Source organism: Caloenas nicobarica, chromosome 1 (assembly GCF_036013445.1).
Source record: "Caloenas nicobarica isolate bCalNic1 chromosome 1, bCalNic1.hap1, whole genome shotgun sequence".
Lineage (NCBI taxonomy): Eukaryota > Metazoa > Chordata > Aves > Columbiformes > Columbidae > Caloenas > Caloenas nicobarica.
Window position 1 is genome coordinate 70,530,002 of NC_088245.1, and position 24,248 is coordinate 70,554,249.

General features: G+C 48.2%; 1 protein-coding gene across 2 annotated transcripts in view; it reads right to left on the reverse strand.

The window, feature by feature from the left end:
- The window catches only part of CCND2 (cyclin D2), a 38,693-nt gene extending 16,534 nt beyond the window's left edge, over positions 1 to 22,159 (reverse strand). Inside the window, exons 1-5 of one of the 2 annotated variants that reach the window (XM_065655282.1) lie at positions 21,894 to 22,159; positions 20,787 to 21,007; positions 19,035 to 19,250; positions 16,174 to 16,333; positions 5,058 to 5,188 (exon numbers count right to left, since the gene is read on the reverse strand). In XM_065655282.1, the coding sequence (XP_065511354.1) occupies positions 5,058 to 5,188; positions 16,174 to 16,333; positions 19,035 to 19,250; positions 20,787 to 20,981 (702 nt within the window). In that variant the 5' untranslated portion in view covers positions 20,982 to 21,007; positions 21,894 to 22,159. Of the gene's footprint in view, positions 1 to 5,057; positions 5,189 to 16,173; positions 16,334 to 19,034; positions 19,251 to 20,786; positions 21,008 to 21,201; positions 21,218 to 21,893 lie in introns of those variants that run through there. The other variant, XM_065655291.1, reaches the window with a different exon arrangement.
- Positions 22,160 to 24,248: the final 2,089 nt, after the last annotated feature.

A 24,248-nucleotide genomic window follows, 5' to 3' on the forward strand; every position in this document is an offset into this window, starting at 1 on the left:
CACCCCAGAAGAAAAAGAAGCAGAAGCTCTCTGGTTGGGAAGGACTCTTCCCCAGCTCTCTGCTGTTTCCTGTGGGCTACCAGGAGGCACAGTGTGGAGGGGGCAGGGAGCAAAAAGTTTTCCCTCTGCAGAACTGTAATTTCTGTGAGCTCCTTTGCTTTTCTACCACGTGTTGCTCCCGAGCTCGTTTCTTCCTCTTCCCTAACCTCTCCTTTGAAAACAAAGTCATTCACACAGTGAGGATGAATTAATTGTGTTGCTGCAGGAACAGCTCTTTGGGCATCAGAAATTAGGAAATGAGATAACTGAAGCTGTTCATTCAACTCCAATTAAGTCCCAGCATAAAATATATTACAATAGTCTTTACTCTTCATTAACACAGCCTTGGGCTAACTCTTACACAATCTAGCCAGTACATTTTTTCCAATAATACATTTTACAGATGAGGATGGTATTACTACCTATTGCTGAAACTGCCCCATACTTCCCTGTGACCCTGTTTTCAGTTACTTATTTCTCCCTCAAGCTTTAATATGTGGGATAAAACTTTGCGCTCCAGGGCCCTGATTCCAACCCAAAAGTTGCAGTAAAGTATCTACCAAAATATTTCTCCTATTTCCAAATAGCTGGCTAATGAAAAATACACTATTTTGCCCAAGTCAGAAATTCTGTCCACCTTTAGTTGGGCTGCGACTTCAAAGCTTGCAGGAGACAGACTTTGAGTTAAGGCCACCTCTGCCATAACAACAGAAACATCTTGAAAAAATGACAGCACCTCTAACTTCTGCAAAGACTTAAATTTTTTAGCAATTAAATTATCTAGAAGCTCCTGTTGTCCCAAGTGCGCCCTGATTTGGGGGCCAAGTGAGACTCTCCCTCAGCAGTCTGTGCTGCTGTGGTCTGAGACTCTTGTTCTGTTGGAGAGGATGTAACCAGTAAAATGTTAAGAGCTCTTTGTTATTTGGGAAGAGTATTTACTTTTTTTTTCCAAAGTCACATATGCTCAGCCAAATTTGGGAAGATTTTCACCAGGATGGCAAAACCACATTTCTGACAAAAAAAAAAAAAAAAATAAATCTGCTAATTTCAAGTAAAAGGCATGAAGAAATTTTCAATGCAAAGAAACATCATCTTTTTATTTTTAGCCACTTAAGAACTACTGAGCTGTTTTGACAGCTATTTTCTTTCAGACTAAAACAATCAGGATAGAAAAATTCAGCACCAGAGACAGAAAGTTTGTCCAATCTGCAAGATGCTGCAAAAGGGCCTCACATTAAGAAGCACTGGCATGCCCAAGAAAGCTTCAAGTCCCTCCTATATGATAAATAACATAAGCTTTAAATGTGTATCAATAAATAACAAATAAAGAGAATAGAGAAAAACTCCAAAGACAGCAAAAAAGCCATGTATTCCCACGCAAAAGTAGTTCTGAGTATTATGCTCTCAACATGCTTGGAAAATCAATTAATGTGGGCTCTACCATACCAAGGAGAAAGAAAATTCCAGCAGAAAGACATCCTGTTGTGACTTCTGTCCCTACAAGCCTTCCCAAATATCCCCGGTACCCAGACCAAGCAGGGGAAGAGTCATCTGGGACTCCGATTCAAGCAGGGCTCCACAGGTGAAGCAGCAAGGCACCCACCAGCAACCAGAAAGAAACACAGAGAGAGGTGCAGCAGGAACGCTCGTGGGTGTAACTCCCCCTGTGAAGAGCAGGTGTGCAAGCCAGCAGCTGCATCTATCCTTGCAGGACCTTCTGAACATGACCCCATGCAGCACAATTGCAATAACCCAATGGAAAGGTGGCTAAGGAACAGGATACTGCAGCAAGGGTTCCGTCAAGAAGCGATGCTCAAAACGCTTTTGCTGGCAAAAGTGATGGGTAAGGGAGGGAAATGCTCTTCCCTGTGACCAGGGAATCAAGGTACAACTAAATATCTTGCAAGGTCCCAATGATGTGTCCCTCGTGGACCTGGCCCATGTGTTGAGCCTGCTTGCCCACGCCTAAGGGCTGAGTACCATCAGCACCATGCAGGCCTGCCAATGCTGAAAAAGAGCAAGGAGGGAAAAGATCCTTGTGACTGTACAGGGAAACTCTTAGAGGAGATGAAGAACAACCCTGAACAACTAACTCTCTGGCATCTCAAGAAAGATGAAACCCAGCTACTCACAGCTACTCAATGGTTGATCAAAATCCACCAAACACATCAAATACAAATACACCAGCAAGGGCTACTTTGGCATATTCCTTCCAACAAGTGTTAAAATACTGTGGAAGCAATATCAGAAGTTTATCTGGAGCTCACCAATATGGGGAACGTGGTCTGGTGATGGGAAGACTGCATCATGAATCAGCTGGTATAGGAACAAAACGATGAGCTCTGCTCAGGGTATCTATTCTAGGTCTGGGTTTTGGTGGTACCTGAGCACCTCTTGCCTCTGCCTTCAAAAAGGATTTCCAAAGGACTATCCAGCGATTCCGGCCAGCAGTGATGTGCTCTGTTCTGCTTCACAGCAGCAGAAGTAGGTGCCGACCATGTGAAGGCTCCCCCTAAGCTTTCCCATTACTCTCTTCTCCTGCACTCTGCAAGCCTCCCTGTCCCTCCTCTGCCACCGTAAGGGCTATTTGTGTTCCCATTCCTCACCCCACGCTGTCATTCTCTTGCTCTCATCATTATCCTTGTCCTGTTGACTACCAAGGTGGTTCATTGGGCTGCAATATCTATAGCTGTAGTACAAGCAGCTCACCGGCAACGATGGTTCCAGATACTCCTCTCATCCCCATCTCGCCCTGTGGTCCTTCCCTGTGCCACGGTGCACAGCTCTCCCCGCTGTTAGTGAGGCTGCTCTTGGAAACCGACCAGTGAACTGATCCAGCTTAGAAACCAAGCAAGCCCCTCTTTGTCCCACCAACTCCAAAACAACTAGTGGTCCTTCCTCCCTTCTTTAAGATGGATCAGTTCCAGGATGGGTTTGAAATACAAGGATATGGACAGTTGTGTGAGCATAGATGAGCAAAAACAAGCACAAAAATAAGCAGCAGCCCAGCAGGAACAACTTCATTTGGCATCATCGTATAACAAGGAAAATCACAGTGGTGGGGCACCAACCCTTCAGACACTCCATAGAGTTAATAAATACATGGAGTTATACAAGAAGCTCTTAGTGGCTAGCAACATTTTCCTTATTCTGTAGATATTCACAACCTTGGCTGAAGACAGCATCTTTGCTAACAAGATGCTAGCCTCTTCCTAAATCCTCATCTTCCTCCACCTAGTTTCTAATGTCCCTCTCACATCTACCCGCTTGTCATAAGACTCCTCCCAGACATTTGCTGGATGCAGCATCTAACTTATCATGTTACATCCAGTCACACGAAGATCCAAGGAGAAAATTTCATTCAGGCAATAACTTCCAATATCAGTACCAATAACAGATAATTCTTATTATCCACATAAAAGAAGTAAACTTAATGGATTTACGCAGTCTAAATGTAACAACTGTACAAATAAGCTTTGTGCAATACTTGCACCAGGTGATGCAGCCTGAATTGTTATATAGGATTCTTCTTCTTGCATGCTCCTGCTGCTTAGTGTAACGTATCACCACTCTATTTCTCCACATTTATAAAGAGACGCAACAGAGCAATTACCTGTGTAAAATTTTCATTTATACTGAAATAAATGTATGTTAATTTTCTGCAGCTACTTGATTTACATTATAAGCATTCAGAATCGGAAATGTTCCTTTTTCTCTGCAAAACCCAGTTCCAATCAAAAGAAATAAGAAGCCCCAGAATGGCACTTGAAAATTAGGGTCAATCTCATTGAAAGAAAAAAAGAAATAGCAAAATTCTTCCCTTTTTGTTAAAGGTGACTACTCCTTTTTAACAAAACATAGAACTTTTGTTGGAAAAAACAAACCTTCTCTTGACAATGTTATGACAAACCTAATGCACAGTGTATTTACTCTGCGAAGTAAAAGCAATCAAAGGATTTGTAGTCAGCACAGGTTAAGGACAACAAATTTGAAACGGATACTTTTATGGTAAAAAAAGCGCATCATCTTATTAGTGGCCTGCATTTCAGAAAGCCTTACTCATTTTCTTCCAAGTGAGTTTCATCATGGCTAAACATGTCAGCTTCACAAGAGATTAAACTCCTGTTTATTCACAGACCGAGTGGTTTGGATTTGCAGAAGCATAAGCTCTCCCCACAGTGTCCCACCGACACGAGGATGCAGCAGGAGATGCACCACTCCTTGGGAAGACACCCTGAGCACTCCTTTCAGTCCTCCCAGCTTTCTGCTGAGACTGCCAAGCACAGCTGTCAGGTTTGGGTTTTTCTGATGTCCCCATCAGAAGCTGACCCCAGATCAGCAAACTCACTTCTGAGTGAGCTTGAGCACCATTGAACTATTGATCACATTGAACGATTGATCAGATTCACCTCTCTGACAGACAACAGGACTTTCTGACAAGGAAAGAAATGCCCTTCATGGGGTGAGCTTAACGAAGTTACAGACAAAAACCCAGACAGCCTGGGCTGCACCTGCCTTGTATCCTGCCAGTGCTGGAGGATTAGCTCATTATTCACTTCCTCATTATTCACTTCACAAGTGAAGGATGTTTAGATGGTAGCTCAATGAGGATGAGGAGCAGTTTCAAGGCTGCAAACACAGGACCGATGCACATACTGGTTTACCTCATGCCCCCAGGGATGCTGTTTGCCTGCTCGCCCCATCGTCCGGGGCAGTACCCGAGGCGGCTCCCCTCTATAGCAAGCCTGACCATCAGCCACCGTGGGCAGAGCAGGCTCTCCACACCAAGCTGCTGAACAAAGTGTGAATGAAAATCGATCCTGGCGGGGGAGGCCAAGGAGCTTTGGACATCCAAAGCACTGCAGGCAAGGTGCAGGCTCCGTGCCTGCAACCCGCTTTCTCCAGGAGGTCCGCACTCCTTCTCTCCTTTAGGCTTTTAGGATCAGGCTGGGTTTGATGGCCCTGTTCTCTACCGCACCCACAGAAGTGAAAGGAGAAGAGGAATGTGGGACACTCACCACATCTGTGTTTGTGATCTTGGCCAGGAGGTCCGTGAGGCTGTCCCCATCATCGAGCTGAAGGCCACAGATGGCTGCTCCCACACTTCCAGTTGCTATCATTGATGGTGGGTACAGGGCAAAGTTAAAATCTGCAAGAACAGATCTGGGAATTAGTCCAAGCCCAGACAAGAAAAGCTGCAAAACATCAGAGGCAAGCAACATAAAAAAACCACACCCAAGAATAAAAAACGGGGAAGTAGAAGAAAGGGAAAAGTGCCACTCTTTTTGGTCTGGCGGAGCTCATTAGTCATACTGCTCATCACAAGCAGTCAAAGGAGGGGTAACAGATCTGCAAATTAAAATGGAAATGTGGTTCAGTCTTTTATTCTCACTGATGCATAAAGTAAACCTGGACAATATTTAATAGTCTTTCCTTAGTTTTAAAGAAAAAGAAAGAGAAGAAGGAGGCTTTCTGTAATTTATGTCAGAAATTTGGGTCTTGGTCACATTAGAGCTCTCTGTATAACCGTAAAACTAACTGGAATAAGGTATCACAAAGGACCAAACTGAGATTTTTAGTCACATCAGTTTTTAAAGACTTAATTAACTTGAGCTTTTAAAGACCTGTCCAGGAAAGAGCTTTTAATTAATGATTCATCTTTACCACCTTTGCAATTAGTAAGTGAGAACACTTACAGCCCATAGCTACGTAACCAAAGAAAAAACAAAGATCACATTTGTCATTACTGCCATTTCTTAACGAACAGGTTGAAAATACATTTCAAAACTTCCTCTCACACATCTGTGTGGATCACGAGAGAAATGAAAATAAAACTAAATGTTCTTGTGACCTTCATAAGACAATTTTATGTTTTATGATACTGCCATAGACTCTGGCTTATTGGCATGTCTTACTAAATACCATTTCCAGGAGATCTTCTGGATTACTGATACCTTCCAAAAACAAAATCTGGTTTGCAAGTTCTTTGGTTCAACAATAACTCATTAACAGTTCTTTCTCTACCAATTTTCAGCTCGGGGGGAATGGAGGGGAAAGAAACGGAAACCCACATAAATAATACAAAATAAATGACAAGCAATGTATTCGGTCTATTTATAGAAACGGAATGTTACAGAAAACTGCCCTTCTGTCAAGGGCAGATCCCAGGACTTCTCTCTTAGGCTCCACAAATTCTGTAACCCTGCTGATGTCTGTGTAACTGCTCAAGTTTTGGACACATGGAGAGTTGTTCTTGGGCCTCCCAGACTCTCAGCTGGCAGATACCGCAAATCGCTGTGGAGATGGCATGTTCTTCTCTAGGCTGGAATACGTCTCCGGGACCCACAAGGAATGAAGCGGTCAGGTAAGAATGGGACTCAGGTCATAACGTTCATCCAGACAGACTGGAGAAGGGATGTTAGAAGTAGGGAGATCAAACCCTCACATGGATTTATCTTTCTCACAAAGCCACCAGGAGGCGACTACCTGCAAGCTCACCACTGCATGCTGCTGAAGTCCACTGTCTTCCCCACTGGGAGAGCTCAGCAGACATCACCCCCTGACAACCACTTCTCAAGGAGCAAATTCCCACTGACGGTAGCAATGAACTATTATTATGAAATATATATATGCCATTATTATAAAAATAATAATTATGCACTACTGAGAACCCACTGCACATAGGAAAGCTGATGTTTTTGGAAATTAAGTTCTATTGCCCCCACTAATGAGTGAGTCAATGAGAAAACCTTGACTCCTACTTATCAGTATGGGACGCAGCCCTGAGGATGCTGATCTCGGCACGTGGCGAGGTAACAGGAATTGCTTTCACATTTATCTCACGTGCATTTATACATGCACGTGCAAGGGACAGCCCCATCCCGCCTGTAAATGGATGGCCAGGGAAAACAGACAAGACGACCTGACACAGGGCACACGCACTCCCCAGAGTGCACCCGATCCCCAGCACCTCAGCCTGCGGTTGCACTTGCCATTGGGCCAGACCTCAAGTGCAGGTCACAAATACAGTGGGATTTTAAGCCCTCAAAACAGCTCTTGGTTTATGCTGTTTTGCCTCTCTTCTTGCTTATTGCTGCTGACAGGGGGCCCCAGGACTCGGCACTGGGTGAAATGTTGCAGTAACTTGTTCCTGTAGGTTGGTCTGGTAGCTGGTGGCTCCACGGAAGAAGTGTGATAGCTGGGCCACCAGTTTACAAAGCCCAGTGAGCAATGAGTTTAAAAAGTCCAATAGGAAAACCAGGAATAGTTAAAGGACTTCAATTTTAAGAGGTTTTTATAAAGATCATAAATGTTTATGTGCTTGCGTGGCTGTCCTGAGTCTCCTCCTAGTCCATGGAGGAAATAACAAGTGTCTATAAAATTTAAGAACGTTCAAACATTTATGGAAGAGACCTGGCATCCCCAAAATCTGCTCTCATCTACATAGTGATTCATGAGCAATCCCATGAATTTCTTCAGAGAACGGATAAACTAAAGCAGACTACATCTCCACGGGTCTGTTTCTCCTCTTGTACACACTGCATTTGCTTGGGTTTGTGAATTCCATGTGCTCGCATTGGCATGAATGAGGCTGCTCATGGGCCAACGTGGTCCTAAGTTGGGAAGTGACTCCCAACCCTTGGACTTACCAAACTGTCTCCTAGCTATCCATGGGAACTACGGGTGGCAACAGACTTTCCATAATTTACCACTCCTTGTCTCGAGTTTCGGGGAAGATGTAGTAAAAAGATGAAGCGAAACCTCTCAAACTCTGCCGGCATTTGGACAATCCCTATGGAAACTATGATGCAGTGGGTGAGAACGAACACCCACCCCCTCCCACCCACCATTTGAGTCAGCGGCAGGGAGAAACAGACCCACCCGGAGGCCCGAATGGACCCACACCATCACATGTGGTCATTGAGCCCCCACGGAGCAGCTTCACCCAGCCCTGAGCGGCTGGTGGGGAGACCCAAGCAACAGGGATCTCCCATGTCTTGCACCCAATGCTCAGCACTGGCCAGGCACGGCGGGCTGAGTGAAGGACACAGCTCCAGCCTGCCCTCCGAACTTCCTTGCCTTCCAGGGGCTTGCATCAAGACCTTCACGTTACCCGAATGTCGGTTTTCTCCTGGTTGATTTTACATCTTCTCCCGGAAACCGTCTTCCTAGGAAGCTGAATAAAGAGCCACAGTGCCCCTGCCAACTAGCACTGCTGTAGGTCTGCTTCCACGTGGGGTCACATGAGAACATTTCTATGCCCAATAACCTTGTTAGTTCCCTTAATGTCATTCATAATGCAAATGAGACAGCGAGCGAATGGCCAGAGGCCCAGAGTGACTAAAGCTCAGCATCCAGAAAGTCTTAGATTGCCTCTAGCTCTAAACTAACTTCCCTCCATAACAAGCACCATAAACTTGGCTATCAAAGCTACACATGCCCAGTCTTTGTTGTACAACAGGCAGCGATTTGTATCACTGGCTTCTATTTTTAGCATATTAATTAACTACTGCAACTGGTGAGGCAAGTGTCTCCAACTGGAGAGTGTGGCACCATTGTCTGAAGTCATCACCTCATCTCGCGCTATTGAAAATCATGGCAGTGACCCTCCTGCTGATATGAATTTAACCTGACATGCCCACAAAGGGATAGGGGGTGGTGCACCAATTTTGTGCACATGGTTCTCCACATCACCCTGGACCCTGTTAGTGTGGAAAGAGCTCATTGAAAGAAAAGAAGCCACATTGTGCTGGGCCACCTAGAGGGTTGAATAGAAAAGGCTGAGGAAAAGAGCAGGCAGTGGAATAAAGGCCATAATTAACATATTTCCATATTCAAGCAAAGCAATAACTACGTGAAATGTTTGTCAAGGTGCAATGAAAGCATAAATATTAAGTACCGTATCTGAGGGGATGCATAACCCCCCTCCGAGTCCTTTACATTCCATCAAGAAGTTCAAAACAAGCTTTTTACACATTATTTTCAACTATAAACCTCTATCTTCACTTCCCCCATGACAACAAGCCAAGTCTCACCAGCCTCACTCAGTTTTCACCCAGGTAAAACTTCTCCCAGAATTAAGTCAAAGCTTGCCCTGAGATTTTAAAAAAAAAAAAAAAATCAAAGTAAAAGGGAGAGAGAGAGGACCTAAACACGTGACGCTGAAACAGATGCTCTTACTTTAAATTCTTGTTGGAGATATTGAACCCTGAATTACAGAGGGAATCTTGTAAAAAGCACTTCTTACTGGACACCTGAAGCAAGGCTATGGGCTAAGCCCTTCTTTTGGACCTATGCACAACCTTGGCTAACAAGCATCCAAAGCCTGTGCCGAAGACATGGCTCTGTCTCTAACTTTGTTGTGATTTATGCAATTCTGTGGCAAAGTACAAAAGAGTCTCATTAGAAGTCAGAGGAGTAGTGCAACAACGTGTAGTCTACAAAAATCTGAGCACATGAGCACGTCAAGGAAGAAATGGGTTATTAGAAAGCAGGACTTGTTTTACCTTCTATTCCCAGGCAATAAACACCAGAAACCATCCCATTCCCGTATCGGTATCACTTTTTTCCTAAAGGACCTTAATAAAAACAAGGGACCGACCTTGTGCAACTCAACTGACTTCAGTGCTGGAAATACAAGAAGCCAATATAAGAAATGGTGCCCTTTGAAACACAGCCACCTCTGGTCCAGGCAGCTGGAGCCATTGAACAAACTCAGGGTACTCTAAATCTGCACTCTGCTTTCAGACCGGAGCCAACACAGCCAGGGCACGCATGTATGCACGTACTGAGGATGTTCTTCTGCCGGTGTGGCACACGTAAGCAGTGGCCAGGTTTTAGGACCCTGCGCGCCGTGGCCAAGCTGTTTTGCTGGCTCTCTCCTGATCCAGTGGACTTCACTACCTCCGAGCCAGGAAAATGCAAGGTTTGACAGTCAGGGAACTGGAGACAGGAACCCAGAGAGGTCCTGCAAGGGGAAGCCCTAACTTGCAGCCAACAAATGAAAACTGCCAGAAGGAAAAGAGCATTGACAAATACCCAGGCTGAATGTTCTCGGTGTGCCAAAGTCAGGTGGGAACTCTACCTTCTCAAAATGACCCTTGTTACGACTCTTGCCACAGGTTGTTTTGTTTGTTTGTTTGTGGTTTGTTTTCTTGTTGTTTTGCTTTGTTTGGTTGGTTTTTTAAACAGCCAGTTTTCATCTCTATAATTTGATAGGGGTTTATTTTCAGAGTTGCAAATGGAGAATTAGATACCTGTCTTGAGGAAGACAATGCTTTCACAGGGGGAAAAAAAAAAGAATGTTACCTCCATCAGGAGAACAGAGTCATGACAGTCATCAGCCTCAAACTTCACCCAGCCAGTGACTTTGCTATGAGGACAAGCATGGATCTATATTGTACCAGGTAAGTTTAAAATAAAGGTCTAAGGGAAAGATGTAAGTAGTGAATTTAATTCTTGCCTGTTGTGATCTAAATGCAATTCCAGCATCAGTGTGCTACCTTTTTTTCAAATGCAGTTGGGTTTCACTGCATTGGCCATTTTTTTTCTCTTGCTCTTGTTATTTCTACAACATACAGCAATTTTTCCCCATGTTAACTCTCTCTGTTTTTGAAGGCAAAATCAGACAACTCTTCAGCCCTTAAAAACAGGGCATAGCAGTACCAAGTACAATCAAACAAAAAATTGTCAAGTAAAATAGGATGCAGACCTGCTTCTGTTCTTTGAGTAGGCAAGAGAGCATATACCTAATTCTGTTACTAGGCTACAGTACGGCAAAAAGTATTTGGCCTTTATACAAATGTGTCTAAAGTATCCTAAATACTTATGCTACATCACAGCCATTCAAGTGAGGTAGAGAGAGGGAAACATGTTAAACAGCCTACGTAAAGTATATGAGCACTCAGTAAAACCTGCTTATTAGCTGATCATAAACTCTATTCCTGAACAACTGTTTGCACTGATTTTTAGTTTCATTTGTTCTACACCTTCAGTAAGGAAGCTGAACCAAGGATCAGTATTCTGTTTGCACTTGAAACATCAAAAGGTCAGATCTGCAGCTGGTAGGAAGGAGGGCAACTTATCTGGCAGCACAGGAATTACGCCAGCTCGTATCAGTGGAGTCTCTCTTCCTCCATTTCCTTGCACCTCATCTTCCCAGATCTGATGGGTCCCACAACTTAAAGAGTGATTCTGCTTACAAGAAACACTCCCCAGGTCCTGCTACTTGTTGATGGAGCTTTCATGATTCTTGTGGTTTCATTTCTCTGGAAAGCTCAATATGCTGATATGAGCTGCCTCTCCCAGGCACAAGAAAGAGCCTTCTTTTGTATGGCAATAAATCGATAGGGATTATTCTTTCTTCTGTCATGCAAGATGTATCTGTGCAATCACTGCCACTTTGCAACATGTATTTTATTTCTAAGAGATTAATTCACACAACAAAGCCTCTGTGGGCGTCTTCCCCTCTGCAAAGAATAGGTCCTGAATAAAACTTGCATCACACTTTTATCCTCTGCAGGGACAGACCGCAGTAACTCTTACATTGGCAGAGAGGGGAAGGATGCATAGTAGACTTGCCCAGCAGGAGTCCTGAGGACCAAATATGCCTGTTAGTGATACAAAGCATTCCGTGTGGTTACCCTCCAGATCACTAGTAGGGTTTTGGGCCTCATCTTGCAGTCTTAGCTCAGACAACACTCCCATTGACTTCCGCAGAACTTCTGTCTGAGTAAGGACCCAGCATTTGGCCCAGAAGTTTTAAAAAAGCCTTCTCAGCTTTCAAATGCAGATGATTAATGTCCCAGCAACAGTGGGCAGAGGTTTGGCACACAGTACAAAACTGACTTAAAGCTGAAATTTTCCTCCACTTTCTTAGCCCCTTTGCCGACACAGGCTTTGAAAGCCACCAGTCTATGAGATGCTGCATTGTATCCATCATGGGAACATCTCACCTGCCATAGGACTCGGCTGAAGCACAGGAGAGACCATGCAAAAGGCTGAGTCTAGAAATCCACACAAGTTGCCTTCTGTCTCTGCAAGTCTGCAAAGCTTTTTGCTTCCAAGTTTTACATGCCACTTAAATAAAACACTGGAAACCTCCTCACTGAGATGAGCCTCTCCATTACAGTTTGCATTCAGAGATGTACAGCTCCTCTTCTGGAAACCCTGACTTGCACAGCCTGTCCTCTCTCAAAACCCACTCCCTTATAGGCACTGAGATAAAAAGGGGTATCCTGTGCCAAAACAGTGGCACGTACAGCCTCCAACAAGAGAGTGTAAGGCAAGGAAGCAGCTGTCCATCTGTGACTCTGAACAGCCTGGAAGAAATGAAGGACACCTGGAAGAAATGAAGGACACACTGAAGTCAAGGAAATAAGGAATGGTCCTCTTCTGGTCTGCATGCAGCTCTGTAACCAGTGCCCTTTCCCACTCCTCTAGGAGCGATTCCTTGGCTTGGAGAATGGCACGTACAAGCAGAGAACCCCAGAGAAAACATTCCCAAACTCGGGAATACCATGTGAAGAGACAGGGGAGGAACAAAGGGTACAAAGCAATGATCCCAGAGAGCAGAAGAAGGATGATCTCCATTGGGCTCACAAATAAACAGCATCCTCCCATGCTGAAAAAGTAGTAAGCATCAATTTTGCCAAGCTTTCTTATAAGGAGGGTTCAGATGCAGCCTCTTAGTGCCTTTAAAATGCAGAAGACTCCTGAAGGAGGATCAAACTCCAACGGGGAGCCACCAGTGGGATGAGAAAACAAATGACATCATGACAGACTAGGCTATGCCAGTACTTGTAAATCTATATGCGCCTCCTGTACAGCAAGCGAGGCAGCTTGAAGAAAGCTGGCCTATGCGTGGGCAATTCCCAGCCAAAAGATCATGTTTTTGCTTAATGATGCACCCTGTTTGCACGGCCATGGTGTTGGAAGCACAGCCAGAACAGGCTGTGGGTGAACACCACTTTCAGCCATTTCCAGTGAAGAAGGAGGCTCCTGAAAGCATTGTGGGTGCAGGGCAGGGGAAAGAGAAAGCTTCTTATCCGGCTTCTGTCTTGCTCAGTAGCCATACGTTCAGATTGGACCAAGAGCAATGAGGGATACATCCCAGTTTCAGCCACGCTCATGTGAATCCTTAATCACCACAAGGACTGGGGAGAGGCTGTGGATTTAGATCCATGCCGCTTGTTTCAGAAACGGGGCTCAAAATAAAGACAGAGAAATAGAGAGGATGCCAACATGCTAGACCATGACTGAGAGGAATATACAAAAGAACTGAATATCACCTCCTTTTGCATAACATTCAACTGGAAAGGAGAATAGAGATGAATATCAAAATGATCCAATGTATACATCCAGCACAACATCCAGAACTGTTAATGGCTGCTTCTCCCCATCTCCCTTAGGTGATGCAAAATATTGCAGGACCGAGATCCCAGCTGTCTCTGTGAAGGCAGGGAACACTCAGGAATTTCTGCTATACCGCTTTTGCTGGGAAATCAAAACGGAGCAGTTCGTGATGAAGAACTCAGGCTAGAGGAAAAAAGCTAAAAATATGCCAGATTTTGCACGATGCACTAAACAAGAAGAAAAAATACCTGAGAGATGAGAAAGCTGCACTGAGATGAATCGGGAAATAAAAAGATATTCAGTGCTGTGCTCCAAACCAGAGCTGTTAGCCAGCCAGCAAGGTCAGGTCTCATAACAGTAAAGAGACAAAACCGGACTAAAAAACTGCATGGAGGGAGCAAGGGAAGAGGCAGCCACATGTCGAAGCAGGTCATCCTGCTGAAAGAGGGCAAATGGGGAAATGAAACAGCAGGCTTAACCCAAGCCGGTGGAGAGCAGAAGCTTTGAGGGAGAAAGGGAAAGAAGAAACACAGTGGCCAACGAAAGCTCTGCAACAAATAGGACAAGAAAAGGAAATGACAACTGGATCTGGAAGGAAGTTTGATGAGAAGGGGCTTTTCTTCACCGAGGAGGGTAAGAACAACTTTTGAAAAGAATGGCAGTGAAAGGGAAATACAGTAGTAATAACACGACATTTCTATAGTGGGGCAGTACACTGCTAGTAAACTGGAAATGAGGTAGAAAACTGGGAGTGAGGGCTTGGGTAAGATCCCTTCTTTCAAAACTACAGTGGTTTGTTGGTCCTCCTCAAAACTAAACGCCAACAGAGTGGTCTGTGGAAAATTAGATGAGAAGAAAAGAAAATCTACAGCCACCACCATGGTGCCCTGTCTTTTGGGAAGCTCTGTATGCAGCAAATTATGTCTTTCACATGCAAGAAAAGAAACTGACTTGTTGCCTCTTTAAACTCTCCGTAAAGGACTTCAGTTCCTGCATTGGAGACTTACAACATGAGAAGCAGATCACACGTGGGAAACACATGAAAGAAGTGCATGACTGGTTTCAGGGTTGGAAAGGGGATGCTATTTTGGGTCTTGGTAAATGCACTAGTAAATCATGGAGCTAACTGTGAAAAAATTCATGGAGAAAAGGTGGAAAGAAGCCACAGACTTTGGAAGTTCTTTCATGGCCCACAGTGCTGTGATGATCTGGTTATAAGGAAAACTGCAAGGGCAAAGGATTACAGACCAGAATTTGAAAAGTTAAATCATAACTAAATCTATGTCTCTCAAGAAAACATCTTCTTGGAAGAGATAAAAACAAAACAAAACACTATTATAGGAGGTTAAAGCAAAAAAAGAGAGAGAAGATTGGTCTGGTTTGGAAGACAACATTCAGGTACATCAGAGGTTGATGGCTGATGGTGTTTTGAGGAAACGTCCACAAGAAAGACCACCTTTATTAGAAGAAAAAGAGCAGTGTGAATGAATCCCAGGTAAGGAGAGAAAGCAAAGAAAGAAGGCAAAGCTGATGTAACAGATGAATCCTAGAGTAAAAATCTAATCAGTCCAGAAATGACTGATGAATTACCAAGACTGATCCTGCAGACGTTGAGCATCTTGGTAGCCAAAAAGTCAATTAGCCTAACTCAGCCAATGTAAGATGCTCTAACACACACTGACTGAGGTAGCAAAAACTCGCCTGCATTGTAAAAGCAGTCACTACATCTCAAATATCGAGAAGCAGACACCGCAGTAGACATTCATACCAAAAGCTGCACACCGTCTTCCTTTTCCTTCTGCAAACACACAGGCAGAACTGTTTCTATTACAAAGGACAAGGTATGTCAGACTGTACTGAATGCAAACACTGAGCCATATACTACTTGATAATAACCCTGGAAAACACTACATGCTGTTTATCTGTTCCAGGTCTAGCTTCTAAGAAGTGGTCTGTTAATCCTTTGGATGAAGATTAAGAGTACACTTATTTTCTAGAAGTCAACGGAAGGAAAAAAAAAAAAGGCAAACAAAAAAATGTGTTTTGCAGACAGATATAAAATAAAAGTCTCTCTTCCACAGAAGCAATGATTGTCATCTAAATCTTCAGAAACTGTACTCAGCCAAACATACAACAAAAGGGGAGTGTAATGGTTCCATATGAAACAGACTAGTTTCACTGTGTTCTTGGGAGTGAAGTTAGATAAATAACCCCAATTAAAAAAAAAAAACAACAAAAAACTTTAAAAATTGTAATTCCCTACGGTTCTGTAATGAAGTAGCATCAAATATACGTTAAAATACAATTTTTGCCTTTCCTCTGGACAGTGTCCAGTTAATGAAAAATTTACAAACACGTTAATTTAATGCATTAGCCCAAAGCATTTTGGACTAATGTGCCATAACAGCTTCTAGTATTTTGGTTGTCCCACATCTGTCCCTACAAATGACCTGTGGCCCTTTAAAAACATTAAGTGAACAGGCAAAGCAGAAAATCATACGGTCTAATCCAGTCTTACTGCCTTTACCACAAAAGCACCACACATTAGTAGGAGGAGCAGGATGGCAACTGCACTACAGCTCCCAATTGTATGAATTCTGTTTACATGCCGTATCAGAGCTTGATTCATGAAGCCTTTTGTAAACAGGCCCACCAGCTTGAGTGGCTCTTCCCACGTCACATAAGGACGGAGGGGGTGAGAAGCCCTCGTACCACCAGCGACTCATCTGCCCTTTCAACTGCAGGGCCAGCAGCAGGAGCACCCAGAGCACCCTGGCCTACCTGTGGCACAAACAGCAATGAACGTTTGCGCATGCTTCCGGATCAAAAGCAACTTGTCTTTAGGTAGAGGCAGCTTCCTTAGGATGTGTTCAGTGAAATCGTGCGGGGTGACGGCTGCAAGGTTCCACTTCAACTTCCCCAGCACCACCAGCTCCCATTCCTGCAGGGGGTAAGGGGATGGGGAAGGGAAAAGAAAAGCCATAAGCAAACCTGGAAAACAAACTGCCTCACTTATTTCTCTGATTGTAATTATATCACTTCTGAATTGGTTTTGCTCAAACATTTTTTTCCATATGCCCCTACTGCTTTGAAGTGGTTGACTTTTATTTTTTTTTTGTAAAAAACACTGGAAATGTCAAGCTCTACTGAATATAATGAGACCTGGCAGCTCCTGCCAAGATTTTACTTTTTTTGTATCCAGTGCTGAATGCCCACCCAGAAAGTTTAGCCTGCAATTAGATATTGCCAAGGTCACTGTGGTCCTTTCCTAGTAACTTCTTTTAAATGGCTATAGTCCTTACTTTATAGCCATTTAAAGTCCTAGAGAAAACCATGCACAAAAATAACGTAGATGTACATTCTTTTTTTTAACACTGGGGAAGTTAGCTTAATGGCATTCTCTCCCAAAGCTGTATTCAAAAGCTCTTGCAGATAAATCTGATGGTGCTTGAACTACTCCGAGACAGGCTTTGCAGAAAGGAAATGCATGTAACACAGCTGAGCAGTAGCCTGTGTAAATTATCTGCCAATAAATCACGTAGGATCCATTCCCACATTCTTTGCACGCCTAAAACTTCCAGTGAAATCAAAAGAAAGCTTGGGTGCATATGTAACTCCCGGCCATTCCCTGCAATATGATTACATGTAGAAATCGTACCTAATCAACAGATCTGGCCATGGGGCTCAAGTAGGGCTAGACCTGCATGCTTCAACATTGAAAATAAGTTTTAAATACCTTACAGTGAGTGAACAAAGCTCAGGCCTTGGACTCATTTCTGTCTCATGCATCAACTGTTAGTTATGAAGTAAATTCTATGCACCGATTCTTGAGTCCTGATGATGCATGAGCCTGATGGAGCCCAGCGTGGAGGGGAGCCCCAGCTAAGCTTGTAGAGCTGGCAAGTCGAAAAAAAAGTCCCTTAATTTTGCAGCCGAGGAGACGTCAACCAGTGTTGCTGAGAAACCATAAACATGGACCCCACAATGCCATTTCTGCAGTCGTTTCTCTGAATAGATGCCTGCCTTAACAGCAAGTTACTTTCCTACAGACATTCCTGCTGGATTATGACAGAGCGCTCCATAGCTTGAAAACTCATGTTCACGTATGCAACTGGCCCCAGAAACTAGATTTTTTTATTTCTCAAGAAAATCTGTAGAATGTTTGAACATAATGGCAATTACATTAACTAAAGACTGATTTTTGCAACGTTACTAATATATATTTTGATATAGAAGGGCACTTACTCTAGAAAACTGACAACAAGGAAGTACTTAAAACACATGCTTAAATCCACGTGGCACAAAAAGGTAGGCACACCGTTCCACATCTTCTTGTGCGGGGGCCACAGCACTTCCCGCAACACTCTGGACTATCAACAGGACATCTCATGTCTGACAGTTATGGCAGGGTTTGCAGTGCAAAGCTCTTTACTCTGCAGAAGCATGAAGGCCCAGCCCCTCCCTGGGGGGAATTCCCATTGCCTTCACCCAGTGATTCATAGGAGAAATTCTCCTGGGATTCCGCTGGCTACGTGCATTCACCAGGATCTGCGAGCAAAGCTATCTGACTGGATATACGTTTCACCGAGCGGCTTAAATATTTGCCTATGATCTGTACCATGAAGTGCTCTGCAAATATTAATTATTCCATTAAATCATTTTGATTCCTTTTGTTTCTACTTGCACTATGTCTGAATTGCACACAGCAGAAGTACCACCACGAGAAGTACCAGACGCGGCTTTTTACTCACAGCGATGCTTAAACGGAGCTCAATGTTCATCTCGCCACCTGCCTCAGCGATAACCTACGGGGGAACCACGTTCGCAGAAGCCATAGTGTCAACCCCACAGCCTCCCAAGTTACAACACCAGCCATTTACCCGCTGGCATCGGAGCCTTCCTAGATCCCACCCGACGGCAAAAGTCCCCCTGGCCTTCAGCAAGGACAGGAATCCACCCTGGTGACACCGTCGGCCCGACGGCAGCTTAACAGACAGGGGGAACCGGGCGGGCTCTGCAGCCGGCGTCCCCCCGGAGCGGGTCCCCCCGGAGCGGATCCCCCCGGAGCGGATCCCCCCGGAGCGGGTCCCCCCCGCCCGGCAGCCGCTCCCGGACTCAAGTCCCGCCCGCCGCCGCTGCCGCGTGTCTGCCGCCAGGTGGCGCCGCCGCCCCGCGCCGCCCGCCCCGCGCACGTGCGCCCGGCACCTCCCCGCCGGCCCCGCGAGGTCCCCGCGCGGGGACACCCGCACCCACGGGGGGGACAGGGCGTACGCGTGTCTGTGTGCGTGCGGAGGGCGGGGTGCACGGCCCCCGCCGGCAGCGCTGTGCCCGTGAATGAGGCGCGGAGCGGGTCTCAGCACCGCATGGCCGGGCGGCTGCGGAGGAGCCAGAGCCATCAGGGAGGTCCCGCGTGTCCCTCCCGCTACCAGCACCACGCGCCTGCGGTTTTGGGCCGACCCCTCTCGTGAACCTTCAACACTTTTTTGGCAATTCACAGAGTGTGTAAAAACCCGTCAAAAGCGTGATTTTTTTAAGGGAGGGCGGTGGCAAAAGTGACGGCTCGCCGTGCAAAAAGGTGAGAGGGAAGGAGAAGACCACCAGTGCAAGAGCTGTTGGAGAGAAGGTGGAAGGGGGCTGCTTACCAGCAGCTCTTGGGGTTTGATGGAATTGTCCGTGTATATGCACAGCTTCTCGGCTGTGAGGGGGATTGTCTCTTTCAGCTTCGAGGCCAGGAACATGCACACTGCCCCCAGCAGCTGCAGATGGCACTTTCGAGTGGGCACCACAGCTAAGAATCTGTCCAAGTAATTCATGGCCAGAGGGAAAACTTCTTCTTCACACTTCTGCTCTTCACAGACCTGCAAAGCGAGGAGCGTGTGGAAGGGAAGATGGGTTGGGAGGGGGAGGAAGAGAGAAAAAGATAAGAAGGAAAAAATAAATAAATGAGTGATCCCACAAAATAGACCACTGCCTCCCTGCTATGGCTCCTGCTATTTTTGTTTCCCGGGGAGCTAAATTTTGGGGGAGGGGGAGATCTCTGGAGAGGCTGGGAAGGCTGTCAATCGGCTTTCACATTCCTTTAGTTCATTCAGTAAGAAATGAATTCAAGACACTGTGTGGGAGAGCCGAAGAGCCCCATCCAGCAGCAAGCTAGCAGCCTCCGACTTTTTTTTTTTTTTGCGACCCAATTTTTTCTTTTTTTTTTTTTTTTTTGATTTCGTCATATTTTCAAAAAATCGATAAAAATATTAAAACTTCCCCGGGGGTCCCGGTTTTGGTGCCGGTGGCATCCTGGGACGGTCCCCTATCGTTTCCGACAATTGCAAAAATTCCCCCGAGGGGTGTCCCCCAGCCCTGCGCCCCCGATCCGGCGTGGGAGGGGAAGGACGGGAGACACAGCGACGGCGAGGTGGGGTGGGGAGAGCCCGAGCAGGCTGGATCCTTTTAGCAGGAGCGAGCGAAAAAATTGTTTCAAAAATTTACAAAAAATCGGAGCCTGGGAGAAAAAGCACAAATCGCACATGAAAACCAAGCGGGGAGCCTGGTCTTTCCAACCCAGGGGGTTTGGTCCGGGAAAGATCTCCCCCAAAGGAGATCCGAAGGGGCAAATGATGGGTGGTGGGGCCGGGGCAAGGCAGGCGAGTCTGCAGGGATCTGGGCCCGCTGCCGCCCCGCCTGAAGTATCGGGGCGAAGGGGGGATTCGCCGACCGCTCGGGCTGCCCAGCAGCCCCTGCCAGGCCGAGGGGACTGGGGTGCAGCGACGGGGTGCACTTCCGAGCCCCTTCTTAGAAAGGAGGGGTAAAGACGGGCTCGGCGCCTCCGAGCAGAGTTGCATGCAACGCAACATGGCGAAAAAAAGGCACGTCCTCACCACTGCATACGTGGGCACAAAATCCTCGCTGGGCAAAACGCGGGGGGCACCGGGCACCCTCCGTCCCTCGCCCTGCCGGGGCGCAGCTCCCTTTTCCCAGAAACGCCTCCATCTCAAGCGCTCCCGGCCGCTCGCAGCCCGAGGCAGCTTTTCTTTGCTTTTTAATTGAAACTGACTTTTCCAACTTCCCTTCCGCCCCCCACCCCATTTCCTAGCCTCCAGCACCCCCGCTTTGCGGCAGCCCCCCGGAAGGGGCAATTTCCACCGCGGTCTGTCGATGCTCCCCGTGCCCCTTCCCCCACCGCAGCGCACCGGGTGAGCTCAGGAGGTGGTGAAGGGGAGAGAAGACACAAGGAGAACCCCCACCGCGACCGGAGGGGCAAGAGGCTGCAGGGCGAGAGGGGGACGAGGCGTGGCGGTGGTGCTGCCCGTGGCGAGGAGTCCGCACCCGGCCACCCTGCTTCCCCCCCTGCCCCGGCCGGCACCGCTCCATGGGGCCGGGGAAAGCACCGGGATACAGACCTCTAGCATCCAAGTGGCCACCATCCTCCTCATGAAGGGCTGGATGTCCTTCTGAACGCATTTGAAGTAGGAGCATTGGGGCAGATACCTCTCCTCTATGGTTAATAGGTTGTGCAAAACGCGGTCATCGTAGAGCAAGTTTGGGTCAGGCAGAGCTCTCCTCATGGGATCCACCTCGCAGCACAGCAGCTCCATGTTTCCAAAGAGATCTCCCTCTTTCTCTGATGGAAAAGTTTTTTTTTTTTTTTTTGGAGGGGGAAAAGGGGTGGGGAAAGGAGAGGGGTAAAGGAGGAGGAGGGGTAGGTGGGTGGGAGGAAGACGGCAGGGCTTTCCAGCTCGCTCCTGCCTCCCTTGAAACTCGTCTCTCCCTCTCTTGATTTCTAGCCTAAAGTTGAAGCAAAGTGACGCAACTCACCAGGGCAGGCGGTTCTCTCTCTCTCTCTTGTTATTATGGAGAACAGCAGCTGGTCAGACGTAACATCAAACGCGTTTTTTTTTTTTTCCTCTCTATAAGCTAACAAGGAACCAGGAGGCCCTCGTATAGGGACACATACACAAATGACAGCTTCTCTTTTTCTTCCTTCCAGCAACCAAATTAAATCCGCTCCACACTTTCCTTCTGCGGGTGCCCGTCTCAATCTATTTCCACCCTCTTATTGTAAGAAACTAGGGGCTCTCCCTCTGTACCTACTGAGACGATGGGGGCGAAGGATGAAATGTCCTGGGGCTCAGCAGAGTGCCAGATGCACTCCCCGTTCCCCCCGCTCAAGCCCTTGATTCACTCCTCCCCCCTCCCGTACCCCCTTAATCTGCAGCTGCACGGAGCACACAGCTCTCTGCTAACTGCAGCCTAACAGCAAACCCGAAGAACACCCCAAAGCTCCTCGAGGGGTGGGGGTTCGGCGGCGTTCGCGAGCCGAAATCTAACAACAATCACCATGCTACTTCCTCCGGCACATATACGCGTTACTAGCAGGGGAACCGTTTTAGCACGGCATGGCCACACTGATATAACTTTCTAGGAAACGCAGCGAGGGAGGGAGGAGGGAGAGAGGTCACCGGGCGGGGGGGGGGGGGTGTGGGAGGGAGAAAAGTTATGTCCCGTACCGGGTGACTTCCACCCTACTCGGACTTCGCCGCCGTCGCAGTCGCTCCCCGCCTGCAAAATGTGTCAACTTTGCGAAGTCTCTGCCGCTGCCTCCTACAGAGAGCAGAGGCTCCCGAGGGGGAACGAGCTGCCCAGGGCCGGCAGGGGATGAGCTGCCCGGGTGGGCGCGGAGCGGCGGCGGCCCCGCGGGGTATGCGAGGAGCACCCTCCCCGGAGCGGCCGCCCCCCCGCCCCCCCGCCCCGGGCGCCGCGGAGGTGGGCTAGGCGGGAGGGAAAGAAATACCGCCTTAAAAGTGTGAGTGGGGAGTTTGGGGCGCCGCTTCCCCTCCCTCCATTTGCATAGCCAATAGCTCTGGGGCTCTCGCCGCTGCGCGCTGATTGTTACCGGGCAGATTATATTTTAAGGACGCATGCTGCCCGACACCGAAAGCCGCCCGGGAGGAAAGGGGGCGAGGTGCGGCCCCCTCACCTGACCGCACTGCCCGTCCCGGGAGCTGCATGGGTCTTGCCGGCATCGGGGAAGGCAGGCGACCGGCCGTCGTTGCCCGCGAATGGGCAAACGCACCCTGTCCCTCGCCAGCCTTCGCCCCTCTGCATCAAAAAGGATGGGAGGGATGGGACCAGCTTTGCCGTGGGTGGCATCTCTGCGGCGTCCAGCGGTAGGGGGTCCCTTGCAAAAACCGGCTGGAACGGCCCAGTACCTAACCCGCCCGTAAGAGCAAATGGCTACTTCGCCACCAAAGAGCCAGCAGGACTCCCATCCCTCCCGTCCCCGGTAACACGGAGCCGACCCAGGACAACCGGCCCGGAACAGCCGAGCCCTCCACGCGTTACTAGCAGCATTTCCTCGCAAAATCAGTTCCGCGCCCCCCTGGTCCCGGCCACAGCTGAAACGAAGTGGCGGCGGCGCCGTCCGGGCGCTGCCGGGCACCGCGTGTGGCCCCTCGCTCGCCCACCCCTCCGAGGCGGGAGCTTACCGGGGCCGAGCCCGCCGTAGGCGGAATTGGGCAGAGCTTTGCCCGGCAAGGCTCGCGTGTTAGGAGGGCGAAGGAAGGCAGCGAGGAGGGGGTACCCCCCGCCGTACGTCGAGGGCGGCGAGCGGGGACCCGCTGCGGCGCGGCGTGCTCCGCAATGAAAGGCTCTTTAAGTTCCACCATTCATTTCCCCTTCCTGGCTACTCCTGTGAACAGGGAGCGTGTTGTGTCAGCGCACGTTTTCCTTCTCCAAACTTAAATTCATAAGCGCTCCCGTCTGGCTTTGTAGCCCGACAATGCAGCGATTGTGATTTATGTGGGTTTCGGGGGGGAGGACAACGGGTGTCCTAATTGTCCAGTACCGACTTTCCGAAGTGGAGTGATGTCTGGGGCACGGCGCGGCTGCCGGCGGCGGCGACCAGGGTGAGGGATGCGGGCCCCCCCCGCCCGCTCCCTGCGACGGGGCGGCCGCCGGGAGGGCACCCAAGAGCCCCGCGGGCGGGCAGCTGCCTCCCCGCCACCTTGCTGGGGAGGTGAGGGGGAGGGGTCGGGTCCCATTAGGGAAAAACAAAACAAAACATAACCCTAAATCAATAAATGGAAGCATGCCAGCTCTGCACGCGGAGGTGCCGTTGATCTGCAGCGACGTCATTAAAAAGACAAAAAAAAAACCCCAAACACACCAAAAAAACCCCACCACTTTTCGCCGGTGCGACGGCCTTTTTATACTCCGTACCGTTTCCAAAGGGGAAACGCCGGTCCTGTGAAAGGCGGTGGGCGCGCAGGCAGCCGGTGCGGCCGTCGGGCGCCCCGCGGGCGCGGAAGCCGGCGTGCCCGAGCTGCCCCCTTCGCCTTGCCCCCGTGCCCACGGGCGCTGCCGCATGCGTTTGGAGGCAGCAGATGTTTTAACAGCCTCCGTGTAGAGATTACCGAGTGCCATATGTTAAATACCACCCTCCCCCCCGGAAAAAAAAAACAAACAACCACAAACAACAAAAACCAAAAAACAAACCAAAACTTTTCGCACTTGCTCCCCTTCTTTTGCTGAGCTGCTTCGCCCGTTTAAAAGCATAAATGATTAAATCAAATATCGTCGGTATATGTTTTTTCCGCCGGCGGCTCCGGGAGCGGCGGTGCGCGCAGCCCCAGGTGGGCGCTCCCGCGGAGCAGCGCTGCGCCCCGCCCGGAGCCGCCGCCTCGCCCCGCGGCCGCGGGGGAACCGCGCTCCCGCGACAGCCGCGCCGCCGGCCCTCCCCGCAGCCCGGTAGGAGGGGATCGTCCTGTCCCCAGGCCCACCGCAGCCGCCCGGGAGCAATGCCGCGGTCACCGCTTATGTTTTGGGAGCCCCTCTTCTTCGGGTCATCAAGTCGTGGTGTCACG